This window comes from Saccopteryx bilineata, chromosome 7, assembly GCF_036850765.1.
Source record: "Saccopteryx bilineata isolate mSacBil1 chromosome 7, mSacBil1_pri_phased_curated, whole genome shotgun sequence".
NCBI classification, from domain to species: domain Eukaryota; kingdom Metazoa; phylum Chordata; class Mammalia; order Chiroptera; family Emballonuridae; genus Saccopteryx; species Saccopteryx bilineata.
The window spans coordinates 97445397-97472090 of record NC_089496.1 but is presented as its reverse complement, the minus strand read 5'-3'; the positions used below and the strand labels follow the sequence as shown (position 1 = coordinate 97472090).

Genomic DNA, 26694 nt, shown 5'->3' with positions numbered 1-26694 from the left:
AATATGAAAGGAATCTAATGTGTGGATTCTTTGCTAACATTTTATTTTGTCATCAATGCAAGATGATGAATTGTTTTTTTTTTATTATTTGTTCATTTTTAGAGAGGAGAGAGAGAGGGAGAGAGAGAGAGACAGAGAGAGAGAAGGGGGGAGGAGCTAGAAGCATCAACTCCCATATGTGCCTTGACCAGGCAAGCCCAGGGTCCCGAACCGGCGACCTCAGCATTTCCAGGTCGACGCTTTATCCACTGCGCCACCATAGGTCAGGCTGATGAGTTTTATAGTAGTGAATTCATTTTCCCTACTGTATTTATTATATGTTGATCCATATGGTAGGAAGAATAATGGTCTTCAAAGATGTCCACGCCCTAACTCCTGAAACCTGTGAATCTGCTATTTTTCATGGCAAAAAAGATTTTGTAGATGTGATTAAGTTAAAAATGATAATACTATATACTAAATTGATTTTTTTTTCGTTTTTAAATTGTTTTTATTTTTCAATTACACTTGACATACATTATTGTATTAGTTTCAGGTGTACACACCCCAGTGATTAGATATTACATAACTTATTAGACTATTATTAACTCTATTTCCTATGCTGTACTTTACAAACCCATGACTCTTCTGTAACAACTAATTTGTACTTCTCAATCCCTTCCCCTTTTTCACCTATCCTCCCACTTGGCAATTGTCAGAATGTTCTCTGTGTCTATGAGTCTGTTTCTTGTTCTGCTTCTTCATTTGTTTTATTTTTCAGATTCAATTGTTGGTAGCTTTGTCTTTATTGCCATTTTATTGTTCATATTTTTGGTCTTTTCTTCTTCTTCCTTCTTTCTCCTTCCTTTAACATTTTATGTAATACTGGTTTGTTTGTGATGAACTCCTTTAGCTTTTTCTTGTCTGGGAAACTCTATCTGTCCTTCAAGTCTAAATGATAGTTTTGCTGGGTAGAATAATCTTGGTTGTATAGGATCTTGCTTTTCACCACTTCGAATATTTCTTGCTAATCCCTTCTGGACTACAAAGTTTCTGGTGAGAAATCAGCTCACAGTCTTATAGGAGCTCCCTTGTAGATAACTATTTTTTTCTTGCTGCTTTTAAGATTTTCTCTTTGTCTTTAATCTTTGGCATTTTAATTATGATGTGTCTTAGTGTGGGCCTCTTTGGGTTCATCTTATTTAGGACTCTCTGTGCTCCCTGACCTTGAATGTCTATTTTTTTCATCAAGTTAGGGAAGTTTTCTATCATTATTTTTTCAAATAGGTGTTCAATTTCTTGCTTTCTCTCTTCTCCTTCTAGCACCTTATGATGCAAATATTGATACACCTGAAGTTGTCCCAGAGGCTCCTTACACTATCCTCATTTTTTTTTATTCTTTTTCCTTTTTGCTGTTTTGATTGGGTGGGTTTTTAGTTTGTTTGTTGGGTTCTTTTTGCTTCCTTATATTCCCAATCAGTGATGTGATTCTTGGGTTCAGCTACTCTTCAGTTGAGTCCCTGTACGTTATTCTTCATTTCAGGTAGTGTATCCTTCATTTCTGACTGGTCCTTTTTTATATTGTTGGGGTTCTCACTAAGTTCATTGAGCATCCTTATAACCAGTGTTTTGAACTCTGCTCCTAGTAGATTGCTTGTCTCCATTCTGTTTAATTCTTTTTCTGGAGTTTTGTTCTGGTTTTTCATTTGGGGCATGTTTATTTGTCTCCTTGTTTTGGCAGCCTCAGGTTTGTTTCTATGTATCAATATTAGGTAAAGCTGCTACATCTCCTAAGCTTGGTAGAGTGGCCATTTTATTGTTGTAGTAGGTGTTCTGTAGAGTCCAGTGGCACAGCCTCCTTGATCACCCAAGCTGGGTATTTGAGATGCACCCCCCCAGGTGGGCTGTATACACCCTATTATTGTAGTTGAGCCTTAACTGCTGTTGGAACATCAATGGGAGGGGTCAGCTGCAAGGACTGGCTGATCAACTGTGAGGACTGGCTATGACCATGACCACTGACCTCCAACCACCGTGGAGGATCAGCTGTGCAGGGGACCACCCCACACAGCAGGACTTACTTCACAGGGCTCTGGCGCCTGCTGAGTCTGCCCCTTGAGTGTGTCACTTGTGGCAGTGGGGGAGTGGTATTGTTTCAACATGGTCTGAAATTGTCCACTGGGTGTACTGGCTCGGGGCTTCCCAGGGGGTGCAGGCCATCTGTGTCCTGCCGAGGGCCACCCACCATGAGTTACAAAGCAATCTGCAGATGGCTGCTATGTGTGCTGGGCTTGAAGGTGCCCAGGAGAGGCCAAGCTGCAAACCAAGAATGGCTGCTGCTAGTGCCAGGCCTGAGGCCACTTAGCAAAAGGTTCAGGGCACACTGAGGCCCAGTGCTGCTTGTTTGAGAGAGTTCAGGAAAATCTGACCTCTGACCCATGACCCCAGACAGGTGGTCATTCACATGGAAAAGCCACTGGAAACAGCTTGGGTGAACTGGAAAGTTGGGTGGATTGGGACCTCAGGGAACCACCAGGGTGGGACAAACAGTGTGAGCCAGGTTGATGGAGTCTCAGATATGGCACCCTCCTGCCAGTTCTTAGGGGAGGGCTCATCAAAGGAACAATGGCCTCTGCCAGCATTTCCACCGGGGAGAAAGCTATCTATCCCCAGCTCTCACTATGATGCTGGGCAATTCAGTTCCTCCCGTATGTCTCTGGTGCCTTTGGAGCTGCTGCCCCAGTGCTCACGCTCAGAGCGAGTGAGTCTGAGTAAGTCCATGCGCAGAACCTTTAAGAGGAACTGTCTAGGACTTCAGCAGTCCTCTGTCTCCTCCAGTCTCAATCCCTGCTGGTTTTTACAGCCAGAAGTTATGGGGACTTCTTTCTCTGACATCAGAACCCTGGGATGGGGGGCCTGGTGTGTGGCTGGGACCACTCAGGGGGGACCCTCTGCAGCTGAGATATACTCTCGATTTTTACCTACCACAGTGGGTGTGGGGCCAGACTGTTCTGCATCTCCACCCCTCCTACCAGTCTCCATGTGGTTTCTTCTTTAAATTCCATAGTTTAAGACTTCCATCCAGCCAGATTTCAGATGGTTCTGACTGATGGTTTTTCTGTAGTTTAGTTGTAACTTAAATGTGGTTGTGGAGGAAGCAAGTACTGTATTTCCTACACCACTGTCTGGCCCACACTGACATTTCTAATTCTACTTTAGGATTACAGGATTTTTACGTAACATCTTTGACTATATTACTGCTATGTCTTGCCTGACCAGTGGCAGTGGGTAAAGCGTCTACCTGGAACACTGAGATCGCTGGTTTGAAATCCCAGGCTTGTCTGTCAAGGCATATATAGGAAGCAACTACGAGTTGAGGCTTCCCACCCCTTCCGCCCCCTCTTCTCTCTCTTTCCTCTCCCTAAAGTGAATAAATAAAATCTTTTTTAAAAATTGCTGTCTTTTTTTATGCACTAAAAATGTTGGTTTCTGATTATTGTAACATAATTAATTATTTATATACATAAAAGCGATTCAGAATAGTAATAACAATATTACTACTAACAATATTACTGAAAACAGCTTACGACATATCTGGGATTTGTATTGACCTTAAGGTAAGTTCCACTATAGATGTATAATCAAATTATTGTTTTAAAGTTATCTGAAATAATTTTCTGTGTCGTTACACTACCAACTCGATACATGAATTTGCTCAGTTTGCTTTTGATTTAGGGGATTGTTTTTCTATTTCAACTAAATTTTTATACCTAAGAAAAACACCTATAGGTTTCCAAAGCCAAGTCTATACAACAAAATACATTCAGAAAAATCTAGCTTCTATACTGACCCATCGATCCATTTCCCTGTACAAGTAATCATTTTTATTGATTTGCTTCTTCCAATTCTTTACTTATATGCAAATATATATGTATGTCTGAGATAAAAGAAAATATGCTATTTGTTTTCTATACCTTGTTTTTTACTCTCTTTTTTTTAAGGTGAGAGGAGAGATAGTGAGGCAGACTCCTGCATGCACCCTGATTGGGATCCACCCAGCAACCCCAATCTTGGGCCGATGCTCCAAGTACCAAGCTATTTTTAGCACCTGAGGCTGACGCACTTGGCAACTGAGCTATCCTCAGCGCCTGGGGCCACGCTCAAACCAATCAAGCCATTGGCTATGGGAGGGAAAGAAAAAAAGAAGAGGGAGGAGGGGAGAAGTAGTGGTCACTTCTTCTTTGTGTCCTTACCAGGAATCGAACCCAGGAAGTCCATATACCAGGCCAATGCTCCATCACTGAGCAACCAGCCAGTGCCGCACTCTGCTTTTTTCATGTAATAATATCCTGTGGAGATCGTTCCCTTCCTTCCTATAATTACATAGAATCCCATTGTATGGATGTCCCATGGTTTCTTCAACTACTCAAACAACCTTGTGTTGTTTCCAGTATTTTGCTCTAATGCCACCATGGCATTATTTGTACATAAGTCTTTTCTTATTTTTGCCTGTGTATCTTTGGGGTAGATTTTATATAAAAGACGGTTTGGTCAAAAAATAATGCACATGTAGCCTGACCTGTGGTGGCACAGTGGATAAAGCATCAACCTGGAATGCTGAGGCCGCCAGTTCGAAACCCTGGACTTGCCTGGTCAAGGCACTTATGAGAGTTGATGCTTCCTGCTCCTCCCTCCTTTCTCTCTCTTTCTCGCTCTCTCCTTTCTCTCTATAAAAAGGAATAAAATCTAAAAAAAAGAATAAAAAAATAATAATGCACATGTAATTTTACTAGATATTTCTAAATTCCCCTCCATAGAGGGCCTACCATTTTTACATTCCTACCATGAGGCAATATGTTTTACATGCTGACTTTAATTTTTTTTAAAACTCTCAAATATTAGGAACCTTAATTAAAAATCTATGAAAGGGATTTTAATTAAAACTATCTAATTCAATTCTCTACATTTTGAAAAAAGATAATTTCTTTTGAGAACAAACAGTGATATGCTCAAGAAAATGACTTTATCTCTAGCCAATTCTGACTTTTTTTTTTTTTTTTTTTTTTACAGAGACAGAGAGAGAGTCAGAGAGAAGGACAGACAGGGACAGACAGACAGGAACAGAGAGATGAGAAGCATCAATCATTATTTTTTGGTGCACACTGTGACACTTTAGTTGTTCATTGATTGCTTTCTCATATGTGCCTTGACCGCGGGCCTTCAGTAGACCAAGTTAACCCCTTGCTCGAACCAGTGACCTTAGGTCCAAGCTGGTGAGCTTTTGCTCAAACCAGATGAGCCCACGCTCAAGCTGGCGACTTTGGGGTCTCGAACCTGGGTCCTCGGCATCCCAGTCCAATGCTCTATCCACTGCGCCACCACCTGGTCAGGCAACATATTTGATATATATATATATATATATACTTTCCCCATAATTCTCTCTCCCCTACTATGTCAGATTGAAAATATCATGGGTTAGTTTGAGTCTACAAGTGGTTCCCTGATTTAGAAAATCAAAGTGGAGGGGGGAATGCTTCTCAGTGCTTTCTCCTGTCCTAACTCCCTTTCATCCTCTTGCCAGATCACAGGTCTGATGTGGACTGAGTGCTGGCTATCCGCCCCACTGCAGAGCAGCACCTGGGCTCCCCTTCCCCACAGTTTAGACCCAACACCTGAGTGTGGGCGGCATGCAGACTTTGTTGGTTCTTCCTGGTCATCCCTACTTCTAACATCTCTCAAGTCCGGCCCCTCCATCACCACTGTCACCACCTTCATACGAGTGGCTAACATTTAAGGGACTTGTTCATACATGATCTCATTTACTCCTCACAGTAACGCTATGAGGTGGATGCCCTATCAGCCCCATTTTACATGCGAAGAAATGACGCACATTGAGATTAAGTAATTTGCCCAAGGCTACCCAGCTAGCAAAAAAAGTAAGGGGCTGTGCAAACCTAGGCATTGCAACTCCAATACCTACCTGTTGTACTACAATGCTTCCTCGTTTGGGATGCCCATCACCTGAGTGTGAGGGCCTCCTAACTGACATCACCACCTCTAGTGCACACGCCTCTGCTAATTATCTCTTCTCTAATACCCAGGTCATCTTCCCAAGCACCAATCTGATTGCATCAGACCCCTGCTTACAAATGGCTACTCCCAAGATAACAGCCAAACTCCCAACCCTGAGAGACATGCTCTGTGTCCCAGCCTCCTGCCTGATTTACATCCTCAGCTCACACCACTCCCCAGCTACCCCACCCCATGTCGCATATGGCCTTTTAATCAAGACCTCCAATCAAGAGAATTATTCAGAGGGACCCAGGTCACCATGGTCTTTCTCATCGCTGAAAGTGCATTTCTCCCTAGAATGCTCTTCTCCCACCTCCATCCTGACCCCTACCTCCCCAATCACCTGACAAGCCCCTAGGCATTGCTTTTGAGTCAACTCAGAAGGACCTCCTCAGACAGCTGAACCCATCTTTCCTGAAGCCTACTCCTCTACCTTCCATCACCCCTCCCTCACCTCTCTATCATCCCTCACTCACCTCTCCCTCACGCTTCTATCACCCCTCCCTCACCCTTCTATCACCCCTCCCTCACCTCTCCATCACTACTCCCTCACCCCTCCCTCACCTCTCCATCACCCCTCCGTCACCCTTCTATCACCCCTCCCTCACCCCTCCCTCACCTCTCCATCACCCCTCCCTCACCCCTCCCTCACCCCTCCCTCACCTCTCCATTACCTTTCCCTCACCCCTCCCTCACTTCTCCATCACCCCTCCATCACCTCTCCATTACCCCTCCCTCACCCCTCCATCACCCCTCCTTCACCCTTCTATCACTCCTCCTTCACCTCTCCATCACCCCTCCATCACCTCTCCATTACCCCTCCCTCACCCCTCCATCACCCCTCCCACACCCTTCTATCACCCCTCCCTCACCCCTCCCTCACCTCTCCATTACCCCTCCCTCACCCCTCCCTCACCTCTCCATCACCCCTCCCTCACCCCTCCCTCACCTCTCCATCACCCCTCCCTCACCCCTCCCTCACCTCTCCATCACCCCTCCCTCACCCCTCCCTCACCTCTCCATTACCCCTCCCTCACCTCTCCATTACCCCTCCCTCACCCCTCCCTCACCCCTCCCTCACCTCTCTATCACCCCTCCCTCACCCCTCCATCACCTCTCCATCACCCCTCCCTCACCTCTCCATTACCCCTCCCTCACCCCTCCCTCACCCCTCCCTCACCTCTCCATTACCCCTCCCTCACCCCTCCATCACCCCTCCCTCACCCTTCTATCACTCCTCCCTCACCTCTCCATCACCTCTCCATCACCCCTCCCACACCCTTCTATCACCCCTCCCTCACCTCTCCATCACCCCTCCCTCACCCCTCCATCACTTCTCCATCACCCCTCCCACACCCTTCTATCACCCCTCCCTCACCCCTCCATCACCTCTTTATCACCCCTCCCACACCCTTCTATCACCCCTCCCTCACCCCTCCCTCACCTCTCCATTACCCCTCCCTCACCCCTCCATCACCCCTCCCTCACCCTTCTATCACTCCTCCCTCACCCCTCCCTCACCTCTCCATTACCCCTCCCTCACCCCTCCATCACCCCTCCCTCACCCTTCTATCACTCCTCCTTCACCCTTCCATCACCTCTCCATCACCCCTCCCTCACCCCTCCCACACCCTTCTATCACTCCCCCTCACCTCTCCATCACCCCTCCCTGACTCCTCCATCACCCCTCCCACACCCTTCTATCACTCCTCCCTCACCACTCCATCACCCCTCCCTCACCGCTCCCTCACCTCTCCCTCACCCCTCCATCACCCCTCCCTCACCTCTCCATCACCCCTCCCTCACCCCTCCCTCACCTCTCCCTCACCCCTCCATCACCCCTCCCTCACCTCTTCATCACCCCTCCATCACCCCTCCATCACCTCTCCCTCACCCCTCCATCACCTCTCCCTCACCTCTTCATCACCCCTCCATCACCCCTCCCTCACCTCTCTATCACCCCTCCCTCACCCCTCCATCACCCCTCCCTCACCTCTTCATCACCCCTCCATCACCCCTCCCTCACCTCTCCCTCACCCCTCCATCACCTCTTCATCACCCCTCCCTCACCTCTCCCTCACCCCTCCATCACCCCTCCCTCACCTCTTCATCACCCCTCCATCACCCCTCCCTCACCCCTCCATCACCTCTTCATCACCCCTCCATCACCCCTCCCTCACCCTTCCCTCACTCCTCCATCACCCCTCCTACACCCTTCTATTACCCCTCCCTCACCCCTCCCTCATCCCTTCATCACCCCTCCCTCACCCTTCCATCACCCCTCCTACACCCTTCCATCACCCCTCCCTCACCCCTCCATCACCCCTCCCTCACCTGCTGTAACACAGGTATCTTGGGTATCACCCTCACACCTTCTGCCACTCAACTCTATTCTTCACCTGCACACATAGGTAATCATTTTATTAGGTTTTTCTTTTTGTTTATCTTTCCAGTATATATATTCCTATCTTCCTCTTTTCTTACACAAAAAGTAGCAACTACATAAACTTTCACTGTACCCTGATTTCTCCCCATATCCTTGGGATGTCTCCGTAACAGCAAACAGAGCTGGTCCTCATAGTATGGGAGGATATGGTCGAACTCATTCACTAACCTCCAGTTGCTAGACATGTGATTATCCCACTCTTTTGGGCCCCGATTCCAAGGGACTGAGTGAGACCTAGCACTTCCTACTCTTCATCCAACAACAAGATCCCACCAAACGCACCGCTCAGATGGCTGCCAAAATGCATCCAACTACATTGGCCACTGCCAGAACCAGGCCACTGGGAGAGCACTGATTCACTGAGCCTAGGCCGGTGGGAGCAGTCTAGGCTCTGCACCTTCTTTTACTTGTGAGACTCACACAGGAACAAAGGCTATGATCTTGGGACATCTTGCACATTTGTGTCGGTTTCCTGAATCACAAAGCTCAGATCCTGGAGTCACATATAGTTCACATCCTAGGTGGGCTCAGAGAAGAAACAAATGCTACCAGGTACTAATGCCCACGATTGGCATTTTTATTAACAGTTTATCTCATTGTTCCACAGACACTTAATGAGCTGCTTCTAGGTACCAGGTATTATTCTTAGGTGCTGGTGGGTAAGTCACTGAACGAAACTCCCCTGCTCCTGGAGAGTTTACATGGTGCAGCAGGGTGGGAGGAAATAGAACAGACACTAAAAATATAGTAAGTAAATTACATGAGCTGTTTTATAATTATATAATCTGATGACAAGTAGTATGATAAAAACAGAGCAAGGTAAGGGAGGTTGGACAAGAAGGTACAGGATGCAATGTATGTATGTATGTATTATTTATTTTTACAAGATGGAGTCTTTGCTTTTCATTGATTTTAGTGAGAGAGGAAGGGAGAGAAAAAGAGAGAGAGGGAAAAAAAACATTGATCTGTTCCTGTGTGTGCTCTGATCAGGGATTGAACCGGTAACCGCTATACTTCAGGACGATGCTCTAACCAACTGAGCTATCCAGCCAGGGTCAGGATACCATTTAAATAGGGTGATCAGAGAAATCATGGGCAATGGCTTATCGTGGGGGCAACTCCTCTTTTGCCGCTGCCACAGGTCAATTGTCATTATCGTTGCCACAATTAAACTGTCATCATTGCAAATGTTAAGGTAATAATAAAGTATCCAGGCATTGCAGTTGCCTCGAGATGTGTTGTTTTAGAAATTGCTTGAAATAAGCAGAGTATTCTCTTAGAACTTAAAAACCCTTTTGTGCCTGACCTGTGGTGGCGCAGTGGATAAAGCGTTGACCTGGGAATGCTGAGGTCACCGGTTCAAACCCTAGGCTTGCCTGGTCAAGGCACATATGGGAGTTGATGCTTCCAGCTCCTCCCCCCTTCTCTCTCTCTGTTTCTCTCTCCTCTCTCTCTCTCTCTCTCTCTCTCTCTCTTTCTCCTTTCTCTCTCCTCTCTAAAAATGAATAAATAAAAAAAATAAAAAAAATAAAAAATAAAAAAATTTAAAAAAACCTACAAAATTGGAAAAATATTTAAAAAACAAACAAACAAACAAACAAAACCCTTTTGTTGTGATCCAGGAATTTCTGTTGTTGAATGTTTTTTTTGTTTTTTGTTTTTTTTTTTGTATTTGTTTTTTTTTCTGAAGCTGGAAACGGGGAGAGACAGTCAGACAGACTCCCGCATGCGCCCGACCGGGATCCACCCAGCACGCCCACCAGGAGCGATGCTCTGCCCACCAGGGGGTGATGCTCTGCCCCTCCGGGGCGTTGCTCTGCTGCGACCAGAGCCACTCCAGCGCCTGGGGCAGAGGCCAAGGAGCCATCCCCAGCGCCCAGGCCATCTTTGCTCCAATGGAGCCTTGGCTGCGGGAGGGGAAGAGAGAGACAGAGAGGAAGGAGGGGTGCAGGGTGGAGAAGCAAATGGGCGCTTCTCCTATGTGCCCTGGCCAGGAATCGAACCTGAGTCTCCCGCATGCCAGGCCGACGCTCTACCGCTGAGCCAACCGGCCAGGGCCTGTTGTTGAATGTTTTGATGTAACGGGGTTTCAAAGGTACTCCAAGGGGTCAGTTCCACCATCTCTCTTACTTGGATCGAATCTCACAGGAGATATTCAGCCTGGAAGTCACCTGTTCCTTTAAAGGCTCAACCAGGTCCCTGGTTGGAGATGATGGAGACAAAAGTCAGGTTTCATGATGACACACAGGACGCGGCACTTCATTTCTATCAATGCATGTTCACACGTGCTCTCGTTCATTGTAATCACAAACCCCACGTTGTGTAACAAGCCCATACCTTGGCCCCCTTTAACGAATGTGGAACCTGAGAAGCTAAGTGCCTTACCTCTGTTCACACAGTGGTTTGAAAGTGCAGCCCAGACCAGAGCTTGGGCTCCTTACTTCCTGGGTCTCTGCCTCCCACTTAACACTCCCTTCCCAAACATAAAGGCAGGGGATGTGTGTCTCTCTATCCCTTTCAGACAGGCGGCCCCAATAAAATGTCAGTCGGAGAAAGTCAAGCTTTGGTCTCACATCAAGTCTCCTCCATGAGACCATCCTGGGCGGTTTTCTCATTACAGTCAATTAGATCAAGTCACGCTGCAGTTAAATCGCTCATGTATTCAACACGCTATGCACCACGGACCCTGCCAAATGCTGAGGACGCCAAGATGAAAGACACTGGCTCTGCCCACAGGGACGTCACGGAGTCTGGAAGGGAGAGCAACAAGAGATCAGCATGGGGTAAACACTACTGTGGGAGCCACATGGCACTACAGGAAAGGGGCATCCAGCACCCCCTTCCTGCATGAGGCCAGGGAAAGCTCCCTGGAAGAAGAGAGGTCTAAGCAGGAACCATAAAGATGAAAGAAATGTTCTAGGTAAGGGAGAGGAGGTGGTGTGCTCGAAAGAGCAGGACAGTTAAGTGGGGCATTCAAACCGGTCTCAGCCTCAGCCTTCAGGCAACAAGAAGCTACATACAGTAAGGCTTTAAAGCAAGCAGATGACAAGATTCAGGCTGTGCTGTTCGGAGAAAAGAAAGAGCTGAGGACAGGCCCAGCTGGGGGTGGCAGGGTGTGGGGAGAAACCAAGAGGTCTGAACTCAGGCGACGGCAGAGGCCACCGAAGGGAGGAACACAGGCTGGAACGGGGCAGGAGCCTGGTTCTGAGCCTCGGCTCTTCAATCATTGGCTAGAGGACCCTGAACTCCTAGTAGTTATTTAATCCGTACCTACTTCACAGGGTTGTTGGAGGATTAAATGGGATAACGCAGGAGGGAACAGAGGGCCCTATGAAGCCTACGGCATGGCATGATAGCAGGAACCCAGGGCTATTCGCTCACATCACTAGGCCACATCGCTAGGTGACTTAAAATGACACTCACAGGCCCTGGCTGGATGGCTCCGTTTGTTGGAGCATCGTGCTGAGATGCAGAGGTGGCTGGTTCAGTCCTAGGCTGGGGCACATACAGAAACAGATTGATGCTTCTGTCTCCCTCTCTCCCCCTTCCCCTCTCTGGATTCAATTAAAAAGAAAGAAAAAAAAACAAAACGACACTCACAGGCATGTAAGTTTTCTCGGCTCACTTAACTTCTCTAATAGCTGAGAAGCCTTTGGTAAATCTAGTCTTTCTATTGGACCTGGCTGTCTTTTCTATAAAACAAGAGGATTGAATTAGATGATCTCTAGGGTCTCTTCTGGCTTAAAGTTCTGCAGTTGTGTTGTCTTATTCATGTTAGGTCCCAATTCCATGATAATAATTATTTGTCACATGAAAAATTATTGAAGAAAGACTCATTCATAGAGTAGTTAACCCTGAAAACTAACACGGAAAAAAAGTCTATGCTCCTTAAATGCCTTGAAGGGTTATATTAATATTTTCCATTCAAAGACACAATAATAAAAATTCAAAGGTATTGGCAGCAAAAAAGAAAGGAAAAAACAAAGATTCCATGTATAACGTCAGTTTAAATTATTATTTAAACTAAAAGTTTAAATTATTATTAGCCTAGACATTCATCCAAGAAAACTAAAAGATATGTCAATATAGAAACTTGCAAAAGAACATTTATGCCAGCTTTATTCATAAAAGCCAAAAAATGGAAACAACCTAAAACCACAGGAGAATGGATAAACAATCTATGATCTATCCATAAGATGGGATACCATTTAACAATAAAAGGGACGAAACTTTTGACATATACCAGAAAAAAAAAAGAGCCTTAAAATTATTATGCTAAAAGAAACCTCATAGGAGTAATATTTGGAAAATATATCTGATAAGAGTCTAGTAACCAGAATTTGTAAAGAACTCTTACAATTTCACAACAAAAAGACAAACAGCTCAATTAAAAATAAACAAAGGATCAGAATAGATATTTTCTGAAGAAGATTACAAATGGCCAAGAAACACATTAAAAAGATGCTCAACAGCATTTGTCATTAGGGAAACACAATGAGCTACCACTTTATACCAGCTAGGGTGGCCACAATTAAAAACTAAGGAAAATTACAAGTGTTGGCAACGCCGTGGAGCAACTGGAACCCTCATTCATTGCTGGTGGGAACGTATAATGGTGCAGTCACTTTGGAAAACAGTCTGGAGTTTCCTCAATAAGTGAAACATAGAGTTACCATATGACTCAGCAATTTCACTCCAAGATACAGTGTACCCAAAAGAATAGAAAATAGATGTTCTAGCAAGCACTTATACACAAATGTTCAGAGCAGCACTATTCACAACAGTCAAAAGGTAGAAATAACCCAAATCCATCAACTGATGAATGATAAGCAGAATGTAGTCTATCCATACAACGGAATAGTATTCAGCAATAAAAAGAAATGAAATACCGATATATACTAGAACATGAATAAACCTTGAAAACATTGTATTAAGCGAAAGAAAGTCTGATACAAAAGGCCACATTAGGGATATAAAAATAAGATTCACAGACATAGACAAAAGTGAGTGGTTATCAAAGGGAGGGCGGTTAGGGGGAGGGGAGTAAAGACGAACAAATAGTGATGGAAAATGATTTGACTTTGAGTGATGGGCACACAACGCAATCAAATGCTACAGAGACATTTACCTGAAACCTATGTATTCTTATTGACCAATGTTACCTCATTAAATTTAATTTCTAAATAAAAAATAATATTTTTTTAAAGGCCACATATTATATGATTTCATGTATATGAAATGTCCAGGCAAAAACTTAGAGATGGAAATCAGGTCACCAGGGGCCTGGGAACACTGTTTAATGGGGACAGGGCTTCCTTTTGAGGTGATGCAATGTTCTGGAACTAGATAATCGTAATGATCATACAACATTGTGAATGTACTTAATACTACTACTGAATGACACTTTAAAATACTTAGAATAGTGAATGTAATGCTATATGTATTTTATCACAATTTATAAAAATATTACTTCCAAAAAAATCATTATGCTAAAGAAAGCCAGAAATCACATACTCTGATTCCATTTGTATAAAATTCCAGAAACCTCTAACCCACTAACTCAGCCATAGTACAGAAAGCATATCAGTAGTAACCTGAGGGGAAGGAGCTTAAGGGAAAGAGAAAAGGATAAATTATAAAAGGAGTGAAGAAACTTTCTGGGGTGATAAAAATATATATTAACTTTAAACATGTGAAGGTTAGTAGATTTCAACTAGGCCTCTGTAAAAAGACAAAAACGTTTTAAAAATTATCATTGGACCTCTAAATTCCTAGACGTACTAAATTTCCCTTCGAAATACACTGCGGAACTTGACCGTAAATCCTTTCACAGGTCAAAAGCAAATAATCCTTTCCTGATTTATTGATTCTTAGAAGTCTGGTTTTCACATACCGTTTTTTCTTAAAGCAAAAGAACACCTGTAACAATGTCTGCTAAGACCATTCAAGAAGTGTGTCTGGTGGCAACTGAGCAAGCTTGATGTGGCCACGTTTCAAGACAGGAATTCTTTTTGCTATTAATAGAAACCTGGGACACTTTAAATCATCGCTGATTCCTGGTTTTCTGAATTGGTTCAGAAATGGCCTCGTAGATCTTGGCAGATACTCAGTTTGCAAATCAAACTATCATATCTGTTATTATTTTAGCACATGCTGAGAGGATTATAAGTGTTTATATACTCTCAGAGAGCATCAAATTCAGATCTTGCCTAACATGCATAACAAGCAGGGTAAGACAGTGAATCAATGCCAGAGTCAGATTTGCTCGTGGAATTTAAATTGGGATATGGATTTCACTTTCAACCAAAAGGCATACTTAAATTACGAGAAAAAATGGGGCAGGGGGACAAAAAATTATTTTAATTGGAATGCTGAATTTGTCTCAAATTTTACCTACTTTCAAATTTATTTCAGCAAATTATATATATATATATATATACATATTGTAAATGATAGGTTTTCTAGAAATTACTTTGAGGACACAGATATTTATGTAGAGATGATATGATCACCTGAATTTGCATAACTTTCTCTCATCCTAGCCCCACCTCACCTGTTCTTTCATAAATACTGTATTCCTTAGCTTTGCTGGCCCCTGGTAAGTTTGGGACTTGATTTATTCATCTGTAAAATGGGAGAAATAACAGCCCCTACTTCATTGTTGGATTAAATGAGCTAAACATACATAAAGTGCTTAGACACAGGAAGCACTCAATGAATGTTCATTGCTACTCACTTTGTATTATTGCTCCCTTTTACAGATGAGAACACTGAGGCTCAGGGTTGGCGGTGACAAAACTGGATCTAAAACACGGCATGGCTGCTCCTGATTCTTTTCCCTACTCCACGCTACGTTCCCCACCCGGACATAGTTTCTGCATGAAAATAAAAGTACCAATCTGGAAGAGGCAAAAATAGCTGTGTAACTTAAATCTAAAAAGCATGAACAAACTGGTCGTCACAGACCAGCTCCCAGTTTAGGCTCCAGGGCAAGTCACCAGTCATTTTTAAAGTCAGCCTCACACAGAGATTTTGAAAAGGAAGATAAAAGGTTCTCGCAAAGAGTCAATTGACATAGCTTCAAGACGATGCCAACAAATTGTGTGAGCTAGCAAAAATTACATTAGCATCCACTCACTGCCAGCAGCATTAAAAGGGATTTCTGTTCACTTTGTATGGACATTAAAAAGTACTGCAGCCGGCCCGGTGACAGAATGCCTGCCGTAGAAGTTAAATAGGAGGTAGCTGGCCCATCAATTAAGTTCCTATCAAGTCAGGACTACAAAAATCCAAACATATGTACAGTCTGGTACAATACAAACATATTTTCAAGGCAGTCGAATTACACTATATATAGCCACTCTAAAGTGATATTTAGTTATCATTTCAGCTCCAAATATTTTATCCAAAGGGCTTTCTTTAGAATATAGTCAAATTAAAAAACAAAATCCATGAGATGAAAGTTTGTTGGGAAACAGCTCCTTCTCAGGGTCTCACAGTACCTCTCCCAAAGACAACTTAACTAATCCCAAAAAGAAAAATGTCCCATGATAGAGAGACCTGGCAGTGACCACAGTCACCAAAGGTTCACACTTAGTGAAACACACATCACCTGTTACATACTCTTGCCAAAATGCTTAACCTGAATCTGGTCATGAGGAAACAATAGACACATCCAGGTAACGGTTCATGCTATAAGACAACGAGCCTGGAACCTTCGGTCCTGAAGAACAGAAAGAGGCAGGTATATTTGCTAAGTTAGAAGAGACATCATAAACAAATGCAAAACCAGGAGTGTTGCCTGACCAGGCGGTGGCGCAGGGGATAGAGCATCAGACTGGGATGTGGAAAACCCAGGTTCGAGACCCCAAGGTCGCCAGCTTGAGCAAGGGCTCATCTGGCAAAAAGCTCACCAGCTTGGACCCAAGGTCGCTGGCTCGAGCAAGGGGTTACTCGGTCTGCTGAAGGCCCGCGGTCAAGGCATGTATGAGAAAGCAATCAATGAACAATTAAGGTGTTGCAATGTGCAATGAAAAACTAATGATTGATGCTTCTCATCTCTCTGTGCCTGTCTGTCTGTCCCTGTCTATCCCTCTCTCTGACTCTTTCTCTGTAAAAAAAAACAACAAACAAAAAAACAAAAAAACAAAACAAAACAAAAAAAAAACCAGGAGTGTTTTTTGTTTGTTTTAAGCAACTATATGAAACATTTTTTAGGACAATTTGAAGAACTTAGAAATCTAGTGCTTATTAGAAGAAATTATTTAAGATTAATTTCTTTAGGTATGATAACGAATTATATATAGTTATACCACTTCCTTTCAAATAGTTGGGGCGGGGGGGGTGCGGAGTGCAATGCTCAGTTTGTTTGGCAGGATGGGACAGAAAATGAGACACCCTGGGGAGACCCAGTCTCCTGCCACCGGCACAAAAACCTATGGGGGCTGAAGGAGGTGGCGATAACACACCCAAGGATGCTCTCTGTAATCCCCTTGGGGGATGTGATTGGACTAGGGTCAGCGGATGCACAGTCAATTTCAGAACGGTCTCCATTTCACGTTCCCCTATGTCCATCCAGACAAAAGGGTAACCTAGCAGAGGATGTGACAGACAGAAGGATGAGGGTTCCCAGCCTAGCTGGGAACCACTCACTTGGCTTCGAAGATACTCACTTGTCTTACAGAGAAAAACAGGAGGGCTATGCTAAAGCAGGTCTCAGACGCCTCACACATCCAAAATCTAAAACACTAACAGGCAGCTGAGTCTTAAAGACAATGCAATGCCAATCTGAAGTGTCTTTTCCTATTTTTGTTCTAAAACAAATGCAGTTTTCTTTTCTTTGATTATAAAGTTAGCATATGCTAATGGGGAAGAAATAGAAAGTACATATATATATATATATATTAAAAAAAGACAAGCCACTATAAGTGTACCACCTGAAGTTGAACACTGCTAACATACTGCATATTTGTCCTTCAGAGATTTTTTCCCAAGCCTTCCGACACCTGCATACATAATGGCACACATTAAAAAAAAAAAAAAAAGAATTCCCTGCAGACATGCAGTGTGTGATTTTTTCTTAGTCAACAGTATTATATGGTCTATATTCCATACTAATAAATATAATGGCATTGTTCTAATGCTTGAACGGCACACACTGTTACACGAGCAAATAATTTATTTTCTCAACTGATAAACGGTTTCTAATTTTTGCTCTTCTAGACAACGCTGCAATAAATATCCTTATGTTATGTATATAATTTAACGTCAATAAATCAAGATTTAATCACACGGGCCATTTCCCTTTTTTAAGCAGAATTTTTTTTTTTAATCTTTTAAAAATCAAGTAAAGGCTCTCCATAAGGCCAGGCAATCGATGGCCCAGTTACAGCCCAGGAGGACGCTGGGCCCAAGGAGACCTGTCCTTGTTGGAAACATTTGGTCTCTTCCATTCAAGGAGGCCACAGAGAAACCTGAGGCCCAGCTCCTGGACGGTCACAATCTCTTCGCAAAGTGTTTTTCAGGCCGCCAGTCCGGGCGGCCGTCTGTGCAGCCCACGCGGCAGGCTGCGCGTCACGGTTTACCGAGTCCAGTCCGCGCCTCCTTCAGGCTCCCGGTAGACGCCTGCAGGTTCTGTGTTTAAGTTTTTGCCTCTAAAAACAATGACATCACCAAATACACTCCCACCTGCCTGTGTCTAACACAATCCAGTTTAGATACAAAGATGAAAACTGCTGGACCTGTCTCCTGAACTGAAAACGGAACTCCTTCTGCAAATTCAAGGATTCATTCTAACACTCGAAAATAATCAACATTCCAAAATAATTATTTTCCCTTTTAAACATTTCTAGCGATCAGTAAACAATATCAAATGCCTCCTGCTCACTGACACTAGTATCTACTTTTCTGACTTAAAATTATGTCATTGATGCAACTATACTGTGCAAATGTTAAATAAGCATTTAATTCTCTTTTTGTGGTTGTTACTGTTTTCATGAGTGGCCGATCTCACAAGCATGTACCTGGATATACAGCTAAAATGTCACTGCTATGGAATATATTCTACCAAATGTACAGCAGGAGAGGGGAGGCCTCCGACGCTGATGATCCCCCAGCAATATTCCTGGAGGTTCACATAATTTTACTCTTGGAAGGACCACTACCATCGATCATTTCCAATCCCTGGAGAGGCTGGATTAGGAAGGTTAATTGGCTTGTCCAGGTCACCCACTCCCAATCCAGGCTTTTCTTTCCCTGTCTGACCCTTTTTGTCAGAAACCCAGTAATTAATTTAGAGCAAAGATGCTCATTTTGCCCTTGACAAGACCAGGCAGACCCTTCAATGATTCTATTCAATAATAAATTTAAAATAAACCAAAATAGACGACTTTGTCTACTCCTTCAGTGTCATGACAGTGGGGGTCAGGTTTAAGGGCAGATCTGATCAGGGCCAAAAGACAAATTTGGAAGAGAGTCTACAGATAAGCTGCAAAACTGAAAAGCATTGAAGATGCCCAGAGAGCAGTGAGGGGAGGTTTCCAGGTTTGGTCTGGGAGTGGGAAGTGGCAACTGACAAGGGATGGGTCTTTAGTGTGACAGAGAAAAAGCAGGTGCAAAGAAAAGGCGGTGGCGAATGGCCTTGTGCATCCTTCAAGCAAATACCCACATTAAAAGAAGCACAAAGTGGCGTGAAAACTATCTTTATGGAGTGACAACCCCCCCAACCCATACATGACCCTCAGCCTTTTGTTTCTGAACACATGGAAAGATTTATTCAGCAAACTGAGCTACAAGTTATTAACACCTCCATATACAAGTTACTTAACGGCTCCCTTTTTGCTCATAAAATATATTCAGAGCCAATTGTACTATCTTCCTGACAGATCTGCTGTCAGTGAGTTAGAAAAGATGCCTTGTAAACCATCAAGGGGACTTAATTTATCTCATGAACAGCAGGAATATGGGACAGAGGACGATACAATAACTTGGCAGTAGCTTCTGCTGCTGTAGAGAGATCATCTTATTAGAATATACATCATATTCATAGAAATGTGCATCACACTCGAAATACACAAACAAAATGTTGGGAGGTTGCGGCGGGGGCGGGGGGGTCCTTCCCTTCCATCTCTTTCTCAAACAGCTGGCAGTAATGACTTGTCCCCAAACTTACTATGTGTAAATGTCAAAGACTGAAACCTTAGTTGGGTGGGATTTAAACAGTGACCACCCACCAAGCCAGGCAAAAGCAGCCCACCGCCAACACCCCCTTGGTGGTGCTGGAAACCAAATTCACATTCCTGATTCAAAAATGTGCCTATTTAATTAAAGTCAGGATCTCCCAGTCTTCTCACTGGTGGGAACAAGCAGTATCAGCTTTCCAGGATAACACATATATCACCAAGATCCAACCTGGTTCATTACTCAGGAAGCAAAATGCCATGAACCTCTTTCTACAAACCACTAATTACCGTCTTTGCTCTGACTCTGGAATACAGATCACTTTACTCTCTGCAAAACTTTTCAACACGCTATTCTAAACACAGCTACCAGTCACTCACACCAGCTGTGGTTCCACAGCAACTTTCCCTGTTAAAATACACAAAATCCTATCAGTTAGACCATCCCAAACACAGATAATTACTGTGGCAGGAAATAAAAATCAGATTAAGTGGGATTTTGTGGCACAGGAGACCCCTTCAAGCTTTTGTCTGGCCAGGGGACCGGGGGACGAAGGGGAATAGAGCCCTGCCTCTGAATTTGTCTTCGGAGTTCTAACTCCACTGTCCCAAGCTTCTCCCATTCTTGCTTTCCATGGTTAGTTAAGTCCATTTTAATCCCATCCCTTGATTAGACCCCAGTTCCCAACATTTTGTGGATTTCTGTTTATCAAAGCTGTGAATTGAGCTATATTGGTTTGCCTACTTGAGGATTAGCTGTTGTGAGCAAGGAAGACATATTAGTTTAACTGGAGTCAAAAAAAAACCTACAGCCGCAAGAAAAATAAATCAGAGAGAGGGAGAGAGAGAAACTGGATAATGTGGGATCATTTCACTGTGAGTCAATCCTGGTGGGGTTTCTTTTCCCCCTGGTAACTTAACTATAAGGAAAGACAAAGAGGTCCTAACAGATCAGAGTTCACATTCCAACAGACAGATTTGGGCTTTTAAACTTATTAATTTGATTAACTGCTTAGGAGGTAGCAAAAGAATAGTGGATAGAACACTAAAATGGGTGATAAAATTTTTCTTCTCTTCTTTCCCTACAGTACTGCCATTAGAACAGCCCTTGTGTACACCATATGTATAGTCATTTACCATGACCAATGGGAATAATGTACTACATTTCATAATACTGATCTCTTTGGACATATCAGGAAAACTCATAACTGGATGGTTACACTTACTACCTAAAAACACTTCTCAAAACAAACCCTCAAACAAAATTTCCTTTAAAAAAAAATACCCTTAAGAGACTTTCTAGAGAAGCAAAGAAACTTTGCAGAATGCTAAGGAGCCCACCCTCTCTCCTTCCCTGTTTTGGGTAACTGCTTAATCCTCTCAGATGTTTTCTCCTGCTGAATGCTTGTCTTACGTGCAGTTCAAGATGGTATTTAAAATTGTCAAAATTCCTTCTACAATTGTATCCCTGTTTCCCCTAAAAACGGACTCAAACTGATGTTAGAAACTGGCACAGATGTTAGAAATTCCATCCTTTATCCAGAAAAGGACTGAGTGTGAGTGAAATAATGTCCCTTTTGGAAAATTCTTATTTCCTCCCCAATTCTGGATGTAATTGTCAGCATGCCCATCAAGTGGGTAGACATCACATACAATTTGCCTGCATATCACTCCCTAGGAGTTACATAGAGATCTTTCCAAATGCAGAATTTCTGTCACAATGATTTGTAGTGAGTGACTATGTGTAACATTTTCTCTTCTGAATCAAGGGGGGCACATGGGTCTGAAAACACAGTCAGTCAAAACACAGTGGGCCAGCGTAACTAACGCCATGCAGAAGATGATAACCTTGAGAAACTAAAGCTGGATTTCTATCTCTGTAATTCACAAACACATGCAGGTGACAGTAACTATCAAACACTAACCCAATACTTTTTCAATTTTTTTAAAATTCATTTTGTTATTCATTGCTGATCAACATAATCTAAAAAGTAAAAAATAAGTCATCTATCCTCAAATTAAATATGCAACTTGATGCCATGCATTAGCCAGGAATATATTGTTGAAAATCAAATAACAGAAAATCATTTATGCATTCACTTCACAGAAGGTGAGGTGTGTGCGCTTGTTTGGTTAATTTTCACTATGATGAGTGGTACACTTAAGAGTCGCACTTGACAACTGTCTTCAACATTTCATACAGAATTGATTCTGTTTTCATTCTGGAGAGCGTTTTAAAACTTTCAACCTAAAATTTCAATTTCTGATGTTCATCAAGGTTAATAAATAACTTCTTATAAATCAAGAATTAGGTTTACTTTCAAAGCACAAAATTAAAACAGAAAATACTTTGGAAATAAAACATCATAAGTGTTTACAAAGATAAATCCTTAAACAACATTCACAGAAACACACTGGCCAAGGTTGTCTTACTGCTGTTACTAATATGGAAAATATATCATAAGTCCTCAAATTATTCTGATTTCCTAAACTCATCCCAAATCTTCTCTAGCGGTGTTATTTCTATTTCTCGTTGTCTAAGTGTTAGGTAATGCTTGACATTTTACCCAATAATGCCTCTATAGTGACCAATTTAGAGAATGAACATTTAAAACAAAGATATTACAAGATGAGTGATATGTGTCCCAATGTTCCTGGTAGTCTTTATAAGTAATGCCAATATTGGCCAGGAGTCAGGGGTTAACAAGAGCAAAAGGTCATTGACAATCCTTGCCTAAAGCCAAGAATGCAATAATAAAGAAAACTAAATATCCCTGACTAGAACTAAAGTATTCCACAGAAATTAACTTTCGATGCAATCTTCATAAGTTCTGACACCCGCTTCCATAAAACAAACACTGAAATCAGTCTTGTTTATTCATCATCATACCTCATGTGTTTATTAACAGAAATGTCATATACAACAGTTCTCTTAAGACCAAATATAATGTATGTGAATAGGAACCAGTTTTTATCATGATCATGACTATTACTCTATCAAGTCACTGACTTTTCCCCGAATGAAAGCCGTTATTCATGAAAATCAGTAAACTAGACATTAAGATGTAACTAGACATTAAAATGTGAAAAAAAATTATAATCCTTAAACGCTATGCAATAGGAAGATTGATATTTTCATCATTATGAAAGAGATCAAACCTTCTCCTCTTATAAATTACATAATAACCTAACTACAGTAACTAGAAAGAATAAGGTTCCACAATAAAATTTATTTCATATTCAACCCATGAGAGGAGAATTTCATACAAAACTCTAGCTCACAAAATTCCGAATCAAAAGGCCGAATCATTTCGCGGCTGAGGGCAACCTCCCCACTACATTTTCTCAAAGATGGCTGATGCAAACAGCACCTCATAACTACAGAAAAATGGTTGCTCAGATTAAATTATGCAAACGTAGTTTCAAAATAACATGCTCAAGTTTCAGCGCATTAAAGGTGGACCTGCAAAGCATTTGCCATGTTACGCCTGGTTCCAGAGGAATTTCAGTGGGTACCGAGGGGAGCGCAAACCCCAAATAATCCTTATATAGAAAGACCTTGAAGATGAGTGCACAAATACCAATTCCCACAGGCGCGCTCACTGGCCTTGGACCTGGCGCCTACAGTGATCTGTCACCAACACAAAACACGGCAGAGCTATCAGGCGCTTCTTGAGGTCTCCATCCTGGACTGCTGGCAGAAGGGGCCATCTTTGAAAAGCTCATCTTTTAAAAGCAAGATATTCCAGCGATGGGATTTTCAAAATGGGGATGAATTTATGGGGCAAATTATTTATTATATGAGGCAACTAAAATACATTTTAAGTGACCCATTTTCTACAAACTGGCATTTAATTTCCACTTGGCAACATTTCTTAATCAGATGCCCATCTACAAAGATGTTTCTGTGAACATAAGACTCTTAGTTTTTACCTAATTGAAAGTAAATCATAGAAAAATGTAGGGTAATTACAATATAATAGCAAATTCAATAAACTTAACGTGCAGCCTAATCTTAAACTATAAAACACGGCCTGGCAAGAAGCACATTAGATGGTTCCCAATTAATAATTGATCAATTAGGTATTTTTCTTTAAGATTTTAAGCATTTTTTTTCTCTACTGGTTTATAATAAAGACTAAAGAGAAATTTTAAATAACAATAGACATAAACTGTCAATCATATTTGGTAAGTCTTAGCTGAAATAATCTGCAAAACAAGAGGAACAAGGACAACAATATAAATTACAGTTGGAAAGCTGCTAGCAGTTCAAAGTTATAGAAAAATAAATTAAAGCAAAAAATTGTCCTAAATGGAGCTTTGTATTCTGCCAGTCAAAGAAAAAGGCGGGGAACCATTTTGTTCTGAAATATACCAGTATTCTACTCTTTGCTATCAAACTTGAATTTTCACTATTCCTATTACATAAATCAGTCTTACTAGCAAAGCTAAGTACCACTTCCATTTACATCCCATCATTGGTTATTTCTCTTACTACATTTTAACAGTTTATGTTACTCAAAGCATCCATGCAGCAGCGCTAAAAAAAAATGTCTGCTCTTTCCCATAAGGTTGATTTTGCTGTACCTGTGTGTATTTCTCTAGTTTCGTCAGTTTCGCCCAAGGATTCATCATTCAGACTTCGCTATCTTCTTAAACTAGTTTTGAGGTCTTCCCTACAAGCTGAGGGAAACCCTGAGAACAAATATTCTTCAAACAAACCAATGTTCTAGGCCTCACCCTGTCCAACGACATTTAGGAAGGGGAAAGCAACATCACGGTTTTACTTTTCTGCACCCGGGTGGGTTGAAAGAGTTTCTAAGGGTCTGTGGACCACCCCTGACCTACTCACGCGCTGGGAAGGCCCGCTGGAAAATTCACCACCCAAGTCGCAAGGGCTCTGAATCGCGCGATGCTAACTTTAATGGGAAACGATTGCGCCGCTGAGAACTCCTCGCAAGGGCCTTCTCGAAAAGTGTAAACACGTCTTACAGGGCAAAGCAAAAAAATATTGTTTACAAACCCTCACCACCCGTTTCACCCAGTGTCACTGGTTGACTTCAGGGGCACCATTAAGAGCGATTGCTTGGTGACGGTATTTCACTTACACACACTCACCCGCGCGCGCACACACTCACGCACGGCTCTCCATACATTCCAGCGGCCTCTTGGGACCAGAAAGATGAAATACAGTCTCTGGTCCATTCCCCTCTAATTTGAGCTATTTTAGTTCAAAATATCCAGTAACATCCCTGAAGAGAAGAATAAGAGGATAAGGAAAACCAAAATTACTTTCCCCGAGTAACTTGGCGTCCCTGCCGCCAACCTCACACAACCAGAATGACACCGACTCTGCCGGGACAGTGGGCAGGAAAACTTCAAACGCGAGGCGGCTGGGCGAAGTTTGGCAAGGACTGGAGAGATGAAGCCGCATAAGGGGTTGTCCGGGGTGTGTGCCCAGCGCACCCCTGCACCCGCTCCCTCCTCTTACTTTTGGATGAGCTGGGGTAGGCCGGCTGGGGGCGGAGGGGGTGGCGGTGGCTGCATCCCTCGCGGGCCCGGAGCTGAGGGTGCCGGGGCACCCGGCACGCTGCGGGCATCTCTGTCCGGTTGCTCGGAGCCGCTGGGGTCTGCGTCCTGGCTCATGGCTGCGGCCCGCACCAGGTGAAGAGAGAGCTGCCCGGTCTCGCGGCGAGAGAGCGCGCGAGGGGCGGCCCCGGGGCACGGGTGCTCACTGTCCGGGGTCCCCGTGCCCAGTCCCCTTGTCCTTCCCGGTGGCGCGGGGAGGAGACGCGAGGGGCGGGGAAGAGGCAGTCCCGGCGGCGCCGCCTCCTCCTCCTCCCGCTGCTCCTGCTAGTCCGGCCCGGCCACGCGGGGGTGGGGGTCAGGGGGCGTCTCCCGGCTGGCAGGAACCGCTCCGCGGCCGGAGGCTGTTTGGAACCCAGTGGTCCGGGCAGCTCTACCCGCCGATCCTCGGCGCGATGAGCTGGAAGGGAGTGCGGTGTGCGCCACCCGCCACCGTGCGCCCGCAGGGTCCCAGGCCCGGCGCTCCGGAGCTCGGCGCAACCGCGTGAGGCGGCCGGACGCACGCCAGCCCGCCGCCCGGCGCCCGGCACCGAGCTCTCGCTTCTCCCGGCCGGCTGCTCCGGGCTGCCCCGGAGACGGAGACGTCGCGCGCGGCCTCGCGAGCTCTTGCCAAGCGGGGCGGACCGAACGCGCCCGGGGCGTCCGCGTGCATCGCCGGCGCGAAGTGCTCCCGGCTTGGCATCTTCCAGCCGCTGGCTCCCGGCCAGCGCCATTCCGGGGTGAGGGGCCCACCCCGCGAGTGGAAGGCCCAGGCTGTCCCCCAGGACAGTGGGATTTGTAACCCCGGGTTTTAGATGGCCAGGCCCGGGGCTCTCCAAACTTTCAGTTCCAGTTGCTGATTTCAGGGGTCCCAGAAGCAACCGGTGCGGCCGCAGTGGTTTGTCTTCATCTTTGCCACCCTCTTCTCGAAAGTCCCGCCACATCCCGCGAGCGCAAAGACAAAACCAAGCATACTTTTTATTCTTCTTATTTAGTGGTGAAATCTCAGTGGAAGTAGGAAAGATGAAAAGGAGACTTCGCCGACTTCGCGCCGCCACCATCCCCGCCTCCAAAGCGCTGTTGGTTGCCTGGGCGCTGGTGAGCTCCTGTTCACCTGTACACCCCAGCTCACGGCCGGGGACACGGGCGTCCTGCCCTGAGGAGACACCCCGGCCAGAGGCAGCTTCACGACCTGGTGCGCGGGTGGGGGGCTGGAGAGGCACCTGATGCCAAAGAAACATGTAAGACCACGGAAGCCAGCAAGAGATTCTTCGTATCTTTCCGTCTCTCGGGCTTTCTAAATCCTGACACCGCAGCCTCGGGAAGCAAGGAAAAGTGTCCTTTGAGTGCTTTGGAAGCCAGAGCGCACGCCAGGATCCCCCTTGGCCTGGAAAGAAGTTTGCTGAGGGTCTCAAACCCATCCGTCCTCCTCCCGCGGGCACGTGGAAAAAAGTT

At 44.2% G+C, this 26694-nt stretch overlaps 1 protein-coding gene across 2 annotated transcripts in view; it reads right to left on the bottom strand.

Annotated features, from left to right (window-relative positions):
* Positions 1-25728, bottom strand: part of RBM20 (RNA binding motif protein 20) — a 207502-nt gene extending 181774 nt beyond the window's left edge. Inside the window, exon 1 of one of the 2 annotated variants that reach the window (XM_066238595.1) lies at positions 25166-25728. In XM_066238595.1, coding sequence (XP_066094692.1) covers positions 25166-25320 — 155 coding nt within the window. In that variant the 5' untranslated portion in view covers positions 25321-25728. The remainder of the gene's footprint in view (positions 1-25165) is intronic. The other variant, XM_066238593.1, reaches the window with a different exon arrangement.
* Between the last annotated feature and the right edge of the window lie 966 nt (positions 25729-26694).